At 43.6% G+C, this 18300-nt stretch overlaps 1 protein-coding gene across 1 annotated transcript in view; it reads left to right on the forward strand.

Moving 5' to 3' along the window:
• The window catches only part of tenm4 (teneurin transmembrane protein 4), a 718236-nt gene that overhangs the window by 151943 nt on the left and 547993 nt on the right, over window positions 1-18300 (forward strand). Inside the window, 1 exon segment of the mRNA XM_042296535.1 lies at window positions 16577-16871. Within this exon segment, the coding sequence (XP_042152469.1) occupies window positions 16643-16871 (229 nt within the window). The 5' untranslated portion in view covers window positions 16577-16642.

Consider the following 18300-nt stretch of genomic DNA (forward strand, 5'->3'; position numbering starts at 1 on the left):
CTGCTCTGTTCAACCTCACTATAGACTACCACTACAACCTGCTCTGTTCAACCTCACTATAGACTACAGCTACAACCTGCTCTGTTCAACCTCACTATAGACCACTACAACCTGCTCTGTTCAACCTCACTATAGACTACCCCTACAACCTGCTCTGTTCAACCTCACTATAGACCACTACAACCTGCTCTGTTCAACCTCACTATAGACTACCACTACAACCTGCTCTGTTCAACCTCACTATAGACCACTACAACCTGCTCTGTTCAACTTCACTATAGACTACCACGACAACCTGCTCCGCTCAACCTCACTATAGACTACCACTACAACCTGCTCTGTTCAATCTCACTATAGACTACCACTACAACCTGCTCTGTTCAACCTCACCATATTCTACTACTACCACTACAACCTGCTCTGTTCAACCTCACTATAGACTACCACTACAACCTGCTCTGTTCAACCTCACCTTAGACTACCACTGCAACCTGCTCTGTTCAACCTCACTATAAACTACCACTACAACCTGCTCTGTTCAACCTCACTATAGACCACTACAACCTGCTCTGTTCAACCTCACTATAGACTACCACTACAACCTGCTCTGTTCAATCTTACTATAGACTACCACTACAACCTGCTCTGTTCAACCTCACTATAGACCACTACAACCTGCTCTGTTCAATCTCACTATAGACCACTACAACCTGCTCTGTTCAACCTCACTATAGACCACTACAACCTGCTCTGTTCAACCTCACTATAGACTACCACTACAACCTGCTCTGTTCAATCTCACTATAGACCACTACAACCTGCTCTGTTCAACCTCACTATAGACTATCACTACAACCTGCTCTGTTCAACCTCACTATAGACTACAGCTACAACCTGCTCTGTTCAACCTCACTATAGACCACTACAACCTGCTCTGTTCAACCTCACTATAGACCACTACAACCTGCTCTGTTCAACCTCACTATAGACTACCACTACAACCTGCTCTGTTCAACCTCACTATAGACCACTACAACATGCTCTGTTCAACTTCACTATAGACTACCACTACAACCTGCTCCGTTCAACCTCACTATAGACTACCACTACAACCTGCTCTGTTCAATCTCACTATAGACTACCACTACAACCTGCTCTGTTCAACCTCACCATATTCTACTACTACCACTACAACCTGCTCTGTTCAACCTCACTATAGACTACCACTACAACCTGCTCTGTTCAACCTCACTATAGACTACCACTGCAACCTGCTCTGTTCAACCTCACTATAAACTACCACTACAACCTGCTCTGTTCAACCTCACTATAGACCACTACAACCTGCTCTGTTCAACCTCACTATAGACTACCACTACAACCTGCTCTGTTCAATCTCACTATAGACTACCACTACAACCTGCTCTGTTCAACCTCACTATAGACCACTACAACCTGCTCCGTTCAACCTCACTATAGACCACTACAACCTGCTCTGTTCAACCTCACTATAGACTACCACTACAACCTGCTCCGTTCAACCTCACTATAGACTACCACTACAACCTGCTCTGTTCAATCTCACTATAGACTACCACTACAACCTGCTCTGTTCAACCTCACTATAAACTACCATTACAACCTGCTCCGCTCAACCTCACTATAGACTACCACTACAACCTGCTCTGTTCAATCTCACTATAAACTACCACTACAACCTGCTCCGTTTAACCTCACTATAGACCACTACAACCTGCTCCGTTCAACCTCACTATAGACTACTACTACAACCTGCTCTGTTCAACCTCACTATAGACCACTACAACCTGCTCTGTTCAACCTCACTATAGACCACTACAACCTGCTCTGTTCAACCTCACTATAGACCACTACAACCTGCTCTGTTCAACCTCACTATAGACCACTACAACCTGCTCTGTTCAACCTCACTATAGACCACTACAACCTGCTCCGTTCAACCTCACTATCGACCACTTCAACCTGCTCTGTTCAACCTCACTATAGACTACCACTACAACCTGCTCTGTTCAACCTCACTATAGACTACCACTACAACCTGCTCTGTTCAATCTCACTATAGACCACTACAACCTGCTCTGTTCAACCTCACTATAGACCACTACAACCTGCTCTGTTCAACCTCACTATAGACTACCACTACAACCTGCTCTGTTCAATCTCACTATAGACCACTACAACCTGCTCTGTTCAACCTCACTATAGACTACCACTACAACCTGCTCTGTTCAACCTCACGATAGACTACAGCTACAACCTGCTCTGTTCAACCTCACTATAGACCACTACAACCTGCTCTGTTCAACCTCACTATAGACTACCACTACAACCTGCTCTGTTCAACCTCACTATAGACCACTACAACCTGCTCTGTTCAACCTCACTATAGACTACCACTACAACCTGCTCTGTTCAACCTCACTATAGACCACTACAACCTGCTCTGTTCAACCTCACTATAGACTACCACTACAACCTGCTCTGTTCTACCTCACTATAGACCACTACAACCTGCTCCGCTCAACCTCACTATAGACTACCACTACAACCTGCTCTGTTCAACCTCACTATAGACCACTACAACCTGCTCTGTTCAACCTCACTATAGACCACTACAACCTGCTCTGTGCTACCTCACTATAGACCACTACAACCTGCTCTGTTCAATCTCACTATAGACTACCACTACAACCTGCTCTGTTCAACCTCACTATAGACCACTACATCCTGCTCTGTTCAACCTCACTATAGACCACTACAACCTGCTCTGTTCAATCTCACTATAGACTACCACTACAACCTGCTCTGTTCAACCTCACTATAGACCACTACAACCTGCTCTGTTCAACCTCACTATAGACCACTACAACCTGCTCCGTTCAACCTCACTATAGACCACTACAACCTGCTCTGTTCAACCTCACTATAGACTACCACTACAACCTGCTCCGTTCAACCTCACTATAGACTACCACTACAACCTGCTCTGTTCAATCTCACTATAGACTACCACTACAACCTGCTCTGTTCAACCTCACTATAAACTACCATTACAACCTGCTCCGCTCAACCTCACTATAGACTACCACTACAACCTGCTCTGTTCAATCTCACTATAAACTACCACTACAACCTGCTCCGTTTAACCTCACTATAGACCACTACAACCTGCTCCGTTCAACCTCACTATAGACTACTACTACAACCTGCTCTGTTCAATCTCACTATAGACCACTACAACCTGCTCTGTTCAACCTCCCTATAGACCACTACAACCTGCTCTGTTCAACCTCACTATAGACCACTACAACCTGCTCTGTTCAACCTCACTATAGACCACTACAACCTGCTCTGTTCAACCTCACTATAGACCACTACAACCTGCTCTGTTCAACCTCACTATAGACCACTACAACCTGCTCTGTTCAACCTCACTATAGACCACTACAACCTGCTCTGTTCAACCTCACTATAGACTACCACTACAACCTGCTCTGTTCAACCTCACTATAGACTACCACTACAACCTGCTCTGTTCAACCTCACTATAGACTACAGCTACAACCTGCTCTGTTCAACCTCACTATAGACCACTACAACCTGCTCTGTTCAACCTCACTATAGACTACCACTACAACCTGCTCTGTTCAACCTCACTATAGACCACTACAACCTGCTCTGTTCAACCTCACTATAGACTACCACTACAACCTGCTCTGTTCAACCTCACTATAGACCACTACAACCTGCTCTGTTCAACCTCACTATAGACTACCACTACAACCTGCTCTGTTCTACCTCACTATAGACCACTACAACCTGCTCCGCTCAACCTCACTATAGACTACCACTACAACCTGCTCTGTTCAACCTCACTATAGACCACTACAACCTGCTCTGTGCTACCTCACTATAGACCACTACAACCTGCTCTGTTCAACCTCACTATAGACCACTACAACCTGCTCTGTTCAACCTCACTATAGACCACTACAACCTGCTCTGTTCAACCTCACTATAGACCACTACAACCTGCTCTGTTCTAAGGGCAGACATGTAGCTACTACAGGAACCCTACAGCTTTCCTTTGATGTCAGTGTATTTATTTCTCCAGGATAGTCCATTCAGTAACACATTGCCTCTGTTTTCCAGGGGGGTCCTCTAATAACTAGCTGTGCTGTCTAATACATTCAGACTGTTGTTTTGTTAACTCTTATTGGTGCGCAGTGAGAACCAGTATTTAGCTGATCTTTCTGGGAGGGGGATGTAGTCTTCACAAATGTGTTGGAAGTAGAAAATAGAACAGACCAATCGTTGATGTTCTTTTGTCTATTGAAACTTCAATCGATTTTGTATCATTGCTAGATAGAGTATGCCGTTAGCTTCTCTCTCTCTCTCGATCTCTCTCTGGATCTCTTTCTCTGTACTGCTCTCTCTCTCTCTCTCTCTCTCTCTCTCTCTCTCTCTCTCTCAATTCAATTTAAGGGCTTTATTCTCTCTGTCTGTCTCTGTTTCTCTCTCTCTATTTCTCACTCTCTCTTTGTCTCTCTTTTTTTTTCTCTTCTCTCTCTCTCTCTCTCTCTCTCTCTCTCTCTCTCTCTCTCTCTCTCTCTCCTCTCTCTCTCCTCCTCTCTCTCTCCTCCTCTCTCTTCTCCTTTCTATCGCTCTCTCTTTCTTTATCTCTCTTTATCTTTCTTTTTCTCTCTCTCTGTCTCTCTCTATCTCTCTCTGGCCCTTTGTGTGCAGAGCTCAGCAACAGCTGAATTCACAGCTCTGCAGCTTGAAGCTTTAGAGAAGTCTTTGTCTTTGTGAAACAATAGCAAGCGATTCATATCTTTATTCTTTAGATTTTCAAACCATCGATAGTCATTTCTCATCTCCCTTTGTAAAGAGCAGTTCTAATGGAGTCTTGATGTGTTCAACCTTTTCAACCCTTTCCTCAGTCCTTATGGTTCCCCATGGCATATTCCCTCCATTGGCTTAGAGTAGAAAGTCAAGTTATTTTCATACATGTCTTTTAGATCAATAACACAATTCTCTATCAAAGGTCTTGATTGTGATGTATGAGTTACCAACTCCATGAGTTTCTATGGGCTAATATGAGTTACCAACTCTATGAGTTTCTATGGGCTAATATGAGTTACCAACTCTATGAGTTTCTATGGGCTAATATGAGTTACCAACTCTATGAGTTTCTATGGGCTAATATGAGTTACCAACTATATGAGTTTCTATGGGCTAATATGAGTTACCAACTCCATGAGTTTCTATGGGCTAATATGAGTTACCAACTCTATGAGTTTCTATGGGCTAATATGAGTTACCAACTCTATGAGTTTCTATGGGCTAATATGAGTTACCAACTCTATGAGTTTCTATGGGCTAATATGACATTGGAGAATTACCTTTTTCTTGGTTCTGGAGTTTCAGGGTTAGAAACCTGCCAATGTTTTTTACAAATCCTCTAATACCAAATTGAATTAAATCCTGTTTATAGGTGGAAGTCAAAGCCACGTGCCTCTGACTGACTGTACCAGATCTCCTTATAGTACGGTGGCAGAGAAATAAAGGGACTATGACCCAAATGGCACCCTATTCCCTATGTAGTGCACTACTTTTGACCCATGCCCATAGGGCTCTGTATAGGGAATAGGGTGCCATGTGGATCATACATAAGATGTTATGTCATCTCTGTGTCCTGCAGGTCTTCACCGGTCAAATAACACAACAACGCTACTGCTCCTTGTTTTTTTGGGGGGTTGTCCTCTATGGGGATTTAGACAGGAAGAGAGAGAACAACACTATCTCTGACTGTGAATATAGATCATGCAAAAAGAAAAGGGAAAAACAGTATTGTGCTTTTTAACTGCAGTTCAGGCAGCTGTATTTGATCTGGCCATGTTCCCTCCGAGACCTATTGAATATGTATATTTGATATCAGCTGTCAGAGTCTTCATCCCAAAATGGCACCCTATTCCCTACACAGGACACTACTTTTGAGCAAGGCCCATAGGTTAGTAGTGCACTATGTAGGGGAATAGGGTGCTGTTTGGGACGTGCTCATAGTGGTTATATGGCCTGCTGCTCCAGTGAAAGGGAGCCTTGTCTCTCCCATGGTGCACCTCACAGCATACCAGCCAATTCAGAATGGACAGGAACAGAATATGCAAAAGAGACGTGATGGCTGCAGGGTCAACGTGGCCGGGTCAAGCAGCCCTTTGAAACCAACCAGCCTATTGAAACCAACCAGCCCATTGAAACCAACCAGTCCATTGAAACCAACCAGCCCATTGAAACCAACCAGCCCATTGAAACCAACCAGCCTATAGAAACCAACAAGCCCATTGAAACCAACCAGCCCATTGAAACCAACCAGCCCATTGAAACCAAACCACCAACCAGCCCATTGAAACCAACCAGCCCATTGAAACCACCAACCAGCCCATTGAAACCAACCAGCCCTTTGGAAATAAAACATTACAGACTCACAGAACGTCTCTTCAAACTTCAGAATGTGTGTGTGCTTGTGTGTGTGTGCTTGTGTGTGTGTGTGTGTGTGTGTGTGTGTGTGTGTGTGTGTGTGTGTGTGTGTGTGTGTGTGTGTGTGTGTATGTGTGTGCGTGAATGGTGGTAGTTGTGGTGGTCCTGGTATTGAGGTTCCTTGGTCATTAATCACTGCCATCTTTTCAGCTGTCAGACTACAAAAGGTGACCCCTAAAACTCAACAAAGATACCCTCTGTAAAGACTTTGTTAAAGAAGGAAGGGCCTGATAGAATCCAGCATAGATTCACGCTCTGTCCAGCTGCTCCGAGACTAATACACTATTCAGAGACTGTCTCTGTGTTTCTCTGCCAAAAACAACAAGGCTGTATGAAGGGAACATCTAAGGCAGTATGAAGGGAACATCTAAGGCAGTATGAAGGGAACATCTGAGGCAGTATGAAGGGAACATCTAAGGCAGTATGAAGGGAACATCTAAGGCAGTATGAAGGGAACATCTAAGGCAGTATGAAGGGAACATCTAAGGCAGTATGAAGGGAACATCTGAGGCAGTATGAAGGGAACATCTAAGGCAGTATGAAGGGAACATCTAAGGCAGTATGAAGGGAACATCTAAGGCAGTACGAAGGGAACATCTATGCACCTTCGCTTGACTTGAATCAATCAATCTGCATTATTCCGTAGTAGTGCACTACTTTAGACCAGGGCCCTATTCCCTATCTAGTGCACTACTTTAGACCAGGGCCCTATTCCCTATGTAGTGCACTACTTTAGACCAGGGGCTCTATTCCCTATGTAGTGTACTCCATCTGACCAGGACCCTATTCCCTATGTAGTGCACTACTTTAGACCAGGGGCTCTATTCCTTATGTAGTGCACTCCATCTGACCAGGGCCCTATTCCCTATGTAGTGCACTCCATCTGACCAGGGCTCTATTCCTTATGTAGTGCACTACTTTAGACCAGGGCCCTATTCCCTATGTAGTGCACTACTTTAGACCAGGGCCCTATTCCCTATGTAGTGCACTACTTTAGACCAGGGCACCCTATTCCCTATGTAGTGCACTACTTTAGACCAAGGCCCTATTCCCTATGTAGTGCACTACTTTAGACCAGAGCCCTATGTAGTGCACTCCATCTGACCAGGGCCCTATTCCCTATGTAGTGCACTTCATCTGACCAGGGCCCTATTCCTTATGTAGTGCACTCCATCTGACCAGGGCCCTATTCCCTATGTAGTGCACTCCATCTGACCAGGGCCCTATTCCTTATGTAGTGCACTCCATCTGACCAGGGCCCTACTCCCTATGTAGTGCACTACATCTGACCGGGGCCCATAGTAGTGCACTGTATAGGGTACCATTTGGGACACATTCACACTTTATAATGTACCTATGTGACACACTTGATCTGGACAGAGGGACCTCGGCCTCTAGTCATGAAACGAATGTTACCACCTTAAGGAAGAATCAGGTTGGGAAATTTTCCCACCTTAAGTAAGAATCAGGTTGGGAAATTTTCCCACCTTAAGTAAGAATCAGATTGGGAAATGTTCCCACCTTAAGGAAGAATCAGGCTGGGGAATGTTCCCACCTTAAGGAAGAATCAGGCTGGGAAATGGTCCCACCTTAAGGAAGAATCAGGCTGGGAAATGGTCCCACCTCAAGGAAGAATCAGGCTGGGAAATGTTCCCACCTTAAGGAAGAATCAGGCTGGGAAATGGTCCCACCTCAAGGAAGAATCAGGCTGGGAAATGTTCCCACCTTAAGGAAGAATCAGGCTGGGAAATGGTCCCACCTTAAGGAAGAATCAGGCTGGGAAATGGTCCCACCTTAAGTAAGAATCAGGCTGGGAAATGGTCCCACCTTAAGTAAGAATCAGGCTGGGAAATGTTCCCACCTTAAGTAAGCCTTAGAGAAAACAAAATAATGACCTAGCTGCTAATCAACTTCGGAAATCCACATTGACATTCCTTAAGCCCCTTCAATAGCTCCATCTCCCAGTCCCACACCATACTGCATCCCAAATGGCACCCTACTCCCTATACAGTGCACTTCTTTTGACCAGAGCCCTGTGTATCCGGTCAAAAGTATAGGAAATAGGGTGCCATTTGGGAAGCAACCCATGTGATAGCCTGCCAAGGCTGGACCTTAGAGATGGGCTGAGGTTCTGCTAGTGATGTTTTTGAGTCTGGACCTTAGAGATGGGCTGAGGTTCTGCTAGTGATGTTTTAGAGTCTGGACCGTAGAGATGGGCTGAGGTTCTGCTAGTGATGTTTTTGAGTCTGGACCTTAGAGATGGGCTGAGGTTCTGCTCGTGATGTTTTTGAGTCTGGACCTTAGAGATGGGCTAAGGTTCTGCTAGTGATGTTTTTGAGTCTGGACCGTAGAGATGGGCTGAGGTTCTGCTCGTGATGTTTTTGAGTCTGGACCTTAGAGATGGGCTGAGGTTCTGCTAGTGATGTTTTTGAGTCTGGACCTTAGAGATGGGCTGAGGTTCTGCTCGTGATGTTTTTGAGTCTGGACCTTAGAGATGGGCTAAGGTTCTGCTAGTGATGTTTTTGAGTCTGGACCGTAGAGATGGGCTGAGGTTCTGCACGTGATGTTTTTGAGTCTGGACCTTAGAGATGGGCTGAGGTTCTGCTAGTGATGTTTTTGAGTCTGGACCTTAGAGATGGGCTGAGGTTCTGCTCGTGATGTTTTTGAGTCTGGACCGTAGAGATGGGCTGAGGTTCTGCTCGTGATGTTTTTGAGTCTGGACCTTAGAGATGGGCTGAGGTTCTGCTCGTGATGTTTTTGAGTCTGGACCTTAGAGATGGGCTGAGGTTCTGCTCGTGATGTTTTTGAGTCTGGACCTTAGAGATGGGCTGAGGTTCTGCTAGTGATGTTTTTGAGTCTGGACCTTAGAGATGGGTTGAGGTTCTGCTTTTACGTTTCAGCTGATTCACAGTGTCTTGATTTCACACAGACATACCTGATATGATTGACTTTACTCAGAATAGATGAAGGACTGAAGTCAATCATGTTGCTTCACAGCAAGACCTTAATTATTCACATGCTGTGTAGCTAGCTACTCAACTGAGGTATGAAGAAGGTATGAACACTAATAAAATTACCTTCCATAAAAGAGGCCGTTAAAATGTTATATTTATCGAACAACAAGGGGGAAGAAAGGTTTTCTCCTATGATATCAAACTATATCAACATGAAGCTGATCCATCATATCAAACTATATCAAACGGATCCTTCTGTGGCTGTGTGATAAGGGATATTAAAGGAATGAAATAAGTTTTATAATTCTAAATCTAAATCGGTTAAAGGTTTTTAATCATTGTAAGTTTAGTCTCCAGGTTATGAACAAGTCTGATTTTATCCACCTTCACCCGGTCGATATCTCTCCATTGGTTTGTTGCTTTCTCTGCTTGAGTATCAGGTGACGATTCACACCTGGTAAACAGGACAATCCTGCCTCTGAGAGCCCCTGGAGCCAGGTGACGATTCACACCTGGTAAACAGGACAATCCTGCCTCTGAGAGCCCCTGGAGCCAGGTGACGATTCACACCTGGTAAACAGGACAATCCTGCCTCTGAGAGCCCCTGGAGCCAAGGCAGTTCTATTGGCCACATAAACATTTATATGTGTGTGTGGGGGGGGGGACTAGGATCGTGTAGAACGTTATGGGAAAAGCAAGTTGTGTTGTTGCCGTTTTTTGTCAAAATAGATCCTGCTAGTGGTTCATGCTGTTCTATGCTTTGGTGTTCTGTGTTTAGAGAAGAGAAATGGAAACACTGCAATGCATGCAAATACTAGCAGTTATCCCTTCATATCAATAGTAGCAGTTATCCATTCATATCAATACTGGCAGTTATCCATTCATATCAATACTGGCAGTTATCCATTCATATCAATAGTAGCAGTTATCCATTCATATCAATACTAGCAGTTATCCATTCATATCAATACTGGCAGTTATCCATTCATATCAATACTAGCAGTTATCCATTCATATCAATAGTAGCAGTTATCCATTCATATCAATACTGGCAGTTATCCATTCATATCAATAGTAGCAGTTATCCATTCATATCAATACTGGCAGTTATCCATTCATATCAATACTAGCAGTTATCCATTCATATCAATACTGGCATTTATCCATTCATATCAATACAGACAGTTATCCATTCATATCAATACTGGCAGTTATCCATTCATATCAATACTGGCAGTTATCCATTCATATCAATACTGGCAGTTATCCATTCATATCAATACTAGCAGTTATCCATTCATATCAATAGTAGCAGTTATCCATTCATATCAATACTAGCAGTTATCCATTCATATCAATAGTAGCAGTTATCCATTCATATCAATAGTAGCAGTTATCCATTCATATCAATAGTAGCAGTTATCCATTCATATCAATAGTAGCAGTTATCCATTCATATCAATAGTAGCAGTTATCCATTCATATCAATAGTAGCAGTTATCCATTCATATCAATACTAGCAGTTATCCATTCATATCAATACTAGCAGTTATCCATTCATATCAATAGTAGCAGTTATCCCTTCATATCAATAGTAGCAGTTATCCATTCATATCAATACTAGCAGTTATCCATTCATATCAATAGTAGCAGTTATCCATTCATATCAATACTGGCAGTTATCCATTCATATCAATACTGGCAGTTATCCATTCATATCAATACTGGCAGTTATCCATTCATATCAATACTGACAGTTATCCATTCATATCAATACTGACAGTTATCCATTCATATCAATACTGGCAGTTATCCATTCATATCAATACTGTCAGTTATCCATTCATATCAATACTAGCAGTTATCCATTCATATCAATACTGTCAGTTATCCATTCATATCAATACTGACAGTTATCCATTCATATCAATACTTTCAGTTATCCATTCATATCAATACTGGCAGTTATCCATTCATATCAATACTGGCAGTTATCCATTCATATCAATAGTAGCAGTCATCCATTCATATCAATAGTAGCAGTTATCCATTCATATCAACAGTAGCAGGTATCCATTCATATCAATAGTAGCAGTTATCCATTCATATCAATACTAGCAGTTATCCATTCATATCAATAGTAGCAGTTATCCATTCATATCAATAGTAACAGTTATCAATACTGGCAGTTATCCATTCATATCAATAGTAGCAGATATCCCTTCATATCAATAGTAGCAGTTATCCATTCATATCAATAGTAGCAGTTATCAATACTGGCAGTTATCCATTCATATCAATACTAGCAGTTATCAATTCATATCAATACTGGCAGTTATCCATTCATATCAATACTAGCATTTATCCATTCATATCAATACTGGCAGTTATCCATTCATATCAATACTGGCAGTTATCCATTCATATCAATACTGGCAGTTATCCATTCATATCAATACTGGCAGTTATCCATTCATATCAATACTAGCAGTTATCCATTCATATCAATACTGGCAGTTATCCATTCATATCAATAGTAGCAGTTATCCATTCATATCAATACTGGCAGTTATCCATTCATATTAATAGTAGCAGTTATCCATTCATATCAATAGTAGCAGTTATCCATTCATATCAATAGTAGCAGTTATCCATTCATATTAATAGTAGCAGTTATCCATTCATATCAATACTGGCAGTTATCCATTCATATCAATAGTAGCAGTTATCCATTCATATCAATAGTAGCAGTTATCCATCCATATCAATACTAGCAGTTATCCATCCTTATCAAGACTAGCAGTTATCCATTCATATCAATACTAGCAGTTATCCATTGATATCAATACTAGCAGTTATCCATTCATATCAATACTGGCAGTTATCCATCCATATCAATAGTAGCAGTTATCCATCCATATCAATAGTAGCAGTTATCCATCCATATCAATAGTAGCAGTTATCCATTCATATCAATAGTAGCAGTTATCCATCCATATCAATAGTAGCAGTTATAAATCATATCAATACTAGCAGTTATCCATCCATATCAATAGTAGCAGTTATCCATCCATATCAATAGTAGCAGTTATCCATTCATATCAATACTAGCAGTTATCCATCCATATCAATACTAGCAGTTATCCATCCATATCAATAGTAGCAGTTATCCATTAATATCAATAGTAGCATTCTCCATTTCCATTGAAGAGAACAACACATTATTAAAAGGTTAGACGTGGTAATTGTTGGAGAACGGCTCCTGGAGGGGACGGCTGCCGTTTCATCGCCTCTTAACCAACCATGCAATTTAAAAAAAAATTGCGTTGTTCGTAACTTGTTTTGTTGTACATGATGTTGCCGCTACCGTCTCTGATGACCGAACAGAGCTTCTGGACATCAGAACTGGGCTTATTGTTATTTACTTTAATTATTTGTTTTTCTTATCTCTTATTTTTTAAGTATTTTTTGTATTTCCTTAAAACTGCATTGTTGGTTTGTAAGTCAGCATCTGCAGCCGTTGTATTCGGTGATGAATTCAGTTTGATTTGATTTGACTTGGATGCTTTTTAAACAGTTGTGTGTTTTTTCTTGAGGTTTTTGTATTTGTGCTATCGGGTTGGTAATAATATTTTATATTCTGAGTGTGGATTTGCATAGTGTGTGTGTGTGTGTGTGTGTGTGTATGTGTGTGTGTGTGTGTGTGTGTGTGTGTGTATAATTCGTTTTTTTTACCGACATAAAAGCGTAACCTTACTTTGAGCAGCCCTAAATGCAGGCAATTTATATTTCATCCTTGAAGTGTGTTGTTCATACTATCTGTGTCCCAAATGGCACCCTATTCCCTATAGGGCTCTATGGGCTCAAGTCAAAAGTAGTGTACCCTATTCCCTATAGGGCTCTACGGGCTCAGGTCAAAAGTAGTGTACCCTATTCCCTATAGGGCTCTAGTCAAAAGTAGTGTACCCTATTCCCTATCGGGCTCTAGTCAAAAGTAGTGTACCCTATTCCCTACAGGGCTCTAGTCAAAAGTAGTGTACCCTATTCCCTACAGGGCTCTAGTCAAAAGTAGTGTACCCTATTCCCTATAGGGCTCTATGGGCTCAGGTAAAAAGTAGTGTACCCTATTCCCTATAGGGCTCTATGGGCTCAGGTCAAAAGTAGTGTACCCTATTCCCTATAGGGCTCTATGGGCTCAGGTCAAGGTAGTGTACCCTATTCCCTACAGGGCTCTATGGGCTCAGGTCAAGGTAGTGTACCCTATTCCCTATAGGGCTCTACGGGCTCAGGTCAAATGTAGTGTACCCTATTCCCTATAGGGCTCTAGTCAAAAGTAGTGTACCCTATTCCCTATAGGGCTCTAGTCAAAAGTAGTGTACCCTATTCCCTATAGGGCTCTAGTCAAAAGTAGTGTACCCTATTCCCTACAGGGCTCTAGTCAAAAGTAGTGTACCCTATTCCCTACAGGGCTCTAGTCAAAAGTAGTGTACCCTATTCCCTATAGGGCTCTATGGGCTCAGGTAAAAAGTAGTGTACCCTATTCCCTATAGGGCTCTATGGGCTCAGGTCAAAAGTAGTGTACCCTATTCCCTATAGGGCTCTATGGGCTCAGGTCAAAAGTAGTGTACCGTATTCCCTATAGGGCTCTATGGGCTCAGGTCAAAAGTAGTGTACCCTATTCCCTATAGGGCTCTATGGGCTCAGGTCAAGGTAGTGTACCATATTCCCTATAGGGCTCTATGGGCTCAGGTCAAGGTAGTGTACCCTATTCCCTATAGGGCTCTAGTCAAAAGTAGTGTACCCTATTCCCTACAGGGCTCTAGTCAAAAGTAGTGTACCCTATTCCCTACAGGGCTCTAGTCAAAAGTAGTGTACCCTATTCCCTATAGGGCTCCATGGGCTCAGGTCAAAAGTAGTGTACCCTATTCCCTACAGTGCTCTAGTCAAGAGTAGTGTACCCTATTCCCTATAGGGCTCTATGGGCTCAGGTCAAGAGTAGTGTACCCTATTCCCTATAGGGCTCTATGGGCTCAGGTCAAGGTAGTGTACCCTATTCCCTACAGGGCTCTATGGGCTCAGGTCAAAAGTCGTGTACCCTATTCCCTATAGGGCTCTATGGGCTCAGGTCAAAAGTAGTGTACCCTATTCCCTATAGGGCTCTATGGGCTCAGGTCAAGGTAGTGTACCCTATTCCCTACAGGGCTCTATGGGCTCAGGTCAAGGTAGTGTACCCTATTCCCTACAGGGCTCTATGGGCTCAGGTCAAAGTCGTGTACCCTATTCCCTATAGGGCTCTATGGGCTCAGGTCAAAAGTAGTGTACCCTATTCCCTATAGGGCTCTATGGGCTCAGGTCAAAAGTAGTGTACCCTATTCCCTATAGGGCTCTATGGGCTCAGGTCAAGGTAGTGTACCCTATTCCCTACAGGGCTCTATGGGCTCAGGTCAAAAGTAGTGTACCCTATTCCCTATAGGGCTCTATGGGCTCAGGTCAAGGTAGTGTACCCTATTCCCTACAGGGCTCTATGGGCTCAGGTCAAAAGTCGTGTACCCTATTCCCTATAGGGCTCTATGGGCTCAGGTCAAAAGTAGTGTACCCTATTCCCTATAGGGCTCTATGGGCTCAGGTCAAAAGTAGTGTACCCTATTCCCTATAGGGCTCTATGGGCTCAGGTCAAGGTAGTGTACCCTATTCCCTACAGGGCTCTATGGGCTCAGGTCAAAAGTAGTGTACCCTATTCCCTATAGGGCTCTATGGGCTCAGGTCAAGGTAGTGTACCCTATTCCCTACAGGGCTCTATGGGCTCAGGTCAAAAGTTGTGTATTATATAAGAAATATAGTCCCATTTGGGATGCAACCTATTTTAATGTTAATAACTATGGTAATTTGGTTCTGTTCTAGCAGCAGCACATTAACGAGAGCTATAAGACGCTGCTGTTATCTCCCCTAAACTGTGTGACCTTTGACTGTGCTGCGCCCCATTCAGATGGCTGTAATTACCCTTTGACCCCCAGTGCCATCGACCTACACGGAACACAAATATAAACACAACATGTAACAATTTCATTGATTTTACTGAGTTACACTTCATATAAAGGAAATCAGCCAACTGAAATAAATTCATTAGGACCTAATCTATGGATTTCACATGACCTGGGAATACAGATATGCATCTGTTGGTTATAGATACCTTTAAAAAAAAATGATCAGGATCTCGTCACGGTATTTTTGTGCATTCAAATTGCCAATCGATAAAACGTAATTGTGTTCGTTGACTGTAGGTTGTGTCTGCCCCATACGATAACCCCACCGCCACCATGGGGCACTCTGTTCACAACGTTGACCTCAACAAACTTCTCGCCCACACGACTCATTACACATGGTCTGCGGTTGTGAGGCCGGTTGGCCGTACTACCAAATTCTCTAAAACAAAGTTGGAGGTGGCTTATGGTAGATAAATAAACATGACATTCTATGCCAACAGCTCTGAAGGACATTTCTGCAGTCCTGCATGCCAATTGCAGGCTCCCTCAGAACTTGAGACATCTGTGGCATTGTGTTGTGTGGCAAAGCCGCACACTTTTATTGTCCTCAGCACAAGATGCACCTGTGTGATGATTCTTGATATGCCACACCTGTCAGGTGGATGGTTTATCTTGGCAAAGGAGCAATGCTCACTAACAGGGATGTAAACACATTTGTGCTCAACATTTGAGAGACATAAGCTTTTTGTGCGTATGAAACATTTCTGGGATGTTTTTATTTCTGCTCATGAATCATTGGACCAACACTTTACATGTTGCGTTTATATTTTTGTTCAGGGTACATTGGAGCAGGTTATCTAGTCTAGACTAGGGGTATATTTAGCAAGACAGGGTTTCTACAGACCGAAACAAATTGAATTCTCACCCCTATTGTCCTCAGTCGGTGTGAGGACTGGTGTTTCAAACACGCTTAATCAAAGTGACAAACAAACTCCAACCAACGAAAACAAACAGTCCCTTTCCACTCACCTCTCCTGTGTTTCTCTTCCTCTGTTTCAGAGTTACTGTGACTGACTTGGCTGTGTTACTGTTGATGTGTAAAGAGAGAGCAAAGTAGCATCCACCATGGAAGTGAAGGAACGCAGACCGTACCGCTCGCTGACGGCTCGGAGGGACACAGAGCGGCGTTACACCAGCTCCTCAGCGGACAGCGAGGATGGAGGGAAGGTCAACCCTAAAGGTTACAGCTCCAGTGAGACTCTGAAGGCTTTTGATCAGGAGTCCAGGATGGCCGCCTACGGCAGCCGGGTCAAAGACATGGTTCACCACGAGGCAGACGAGTTCTGTAGGCCAGGTGAGGAGCAAACCGTATATTCATTCATTCAGGGAAAACATTCAAATAAAATTAACAACAATGCATTGGGAATGAATAGAACAGTATTCGGTAGACCTACTGATATTCAGAAGGTTCCTTGTCCTGCAGCAGGGAGAGAGAGAGAGAATATAGAGAGAGAGTATCATTTCAGAAGGTTCCTTGTCCTGCAGCAGGGAGAGAGAGAGAATATATAGAGAGAGAGTATCATTTCAGAAGGTTCCTTGTCCTGCAGCAGGGAGAGAGAGAGAATATATAGAGAGAGAGTATCATTTCAGAAGGTTCCTTGTCCTGCAGCAGGGAGAGAGAGAGAGAATATAGAGAGAGAGAGTATCATTTCAGAAGGTTCCTTGTCCTGCAGCAGGGGAGAGAGAGAGAATATAGAGAGAGAGTATCATTTCAGAAGGTTCCTTGTCCTGCAGCAGGGAGAGAGAGAGAGAATATAGAGAGAGAGAGTATCATTTCAGAAGGTTCCTTGTCCTGCAGCAGGGAGAGAGAGAGAATATATAGAGAGAGAGTATCATTGTGTTGAAAAGAGCCCTGGGATGTTAGTCTAAACTCTTCTGAAAAGGAGCCAAATTAACAGGTTTAATGCCCAACCTCCTAACACAGGGATGGCAGACTGGCCTAGTGGTTAGAGTGTAGAGGTGGCAGGGTAGCCTAGTGGTTAGAGTGTAGAGGTGGCAGGGTAGCCTAGTGGTTAGAGTGTAGAGGTGGCAGGGTAGCCTAGTGGTTAGAGCAGGTAGCCTAGTGGTTAGACTGTAGAGGTGGCAGGGTAGCCTAGTGGTTAGAGTGTAGAGGCGGCAGGGTAGCCTAGTGGTTAGAGTGTAGAGGTGGCAGGGTAGCCTAGTGGTTAGAGTGTAGAGGCGGCAGGGTAGCCTAGTGGTTAGAGCAGGTAGCCTAGTGGTTAGAGTGTAGAGGTGGCAGGGTAGCCTAGTGGTTAGAATGTAGAGGCGGCAGGGTAGCCTAGTGGTTAGAGTGTAGAGGCGGCAGGGTAGCCTAGTGGTTAGAGTGTAGAGGTGGCAGGGTAGCCTAGTGGTTAGAGTGTAGAGGTGGCAGGGTAGCCTAGTGGTTAGAGTGTAGAGGTGGCAGGGTAGCCTAGTGGTTAGAGTGTAGAGGCGGCAGGGTAGCCTAGTGGTTAGAGTGTAGAGGTGGCAGGGTAGCCTAGTGGTTAGAGTGTAGAGGCGGCAGGGTAGCCTAGTGGTTAGAGTGTAGAGGCGGCAGGGTAGCCTAGTGGTTAGAGCAGGTAGCCTAGTGGTTAGAGTGTAGAGGTGGCAGGGTAGCCTAGTGGTTAGAGTGTAGAGGTGGTAGGGTAGCCTAGTGGTTAGAGTGTAGAGGTGGCAGGGTAGCCTAGTGGTTAGAGTGTAGAGGTGGCAGGGTAGCCTAGTGGTTAGAGTGTAGAGGCGGCAGG

The sequence above is a fragment of the Oncorhynchus tshawytscha genome, linkage group LG13 (assembly GCF_018296145.1).
Source record: "Oncorhynchus tshawytscha isolate Ot180627B linkage group LG13, Otsh_v2.0, whole genome shotgun sequence".
NCBI lineage: Eukaryota > Metazoa > Chordata > Actinopteri > Salmoniformes > Salmonidae > Oncorhynchus > Oncorhynchus tshawytscha.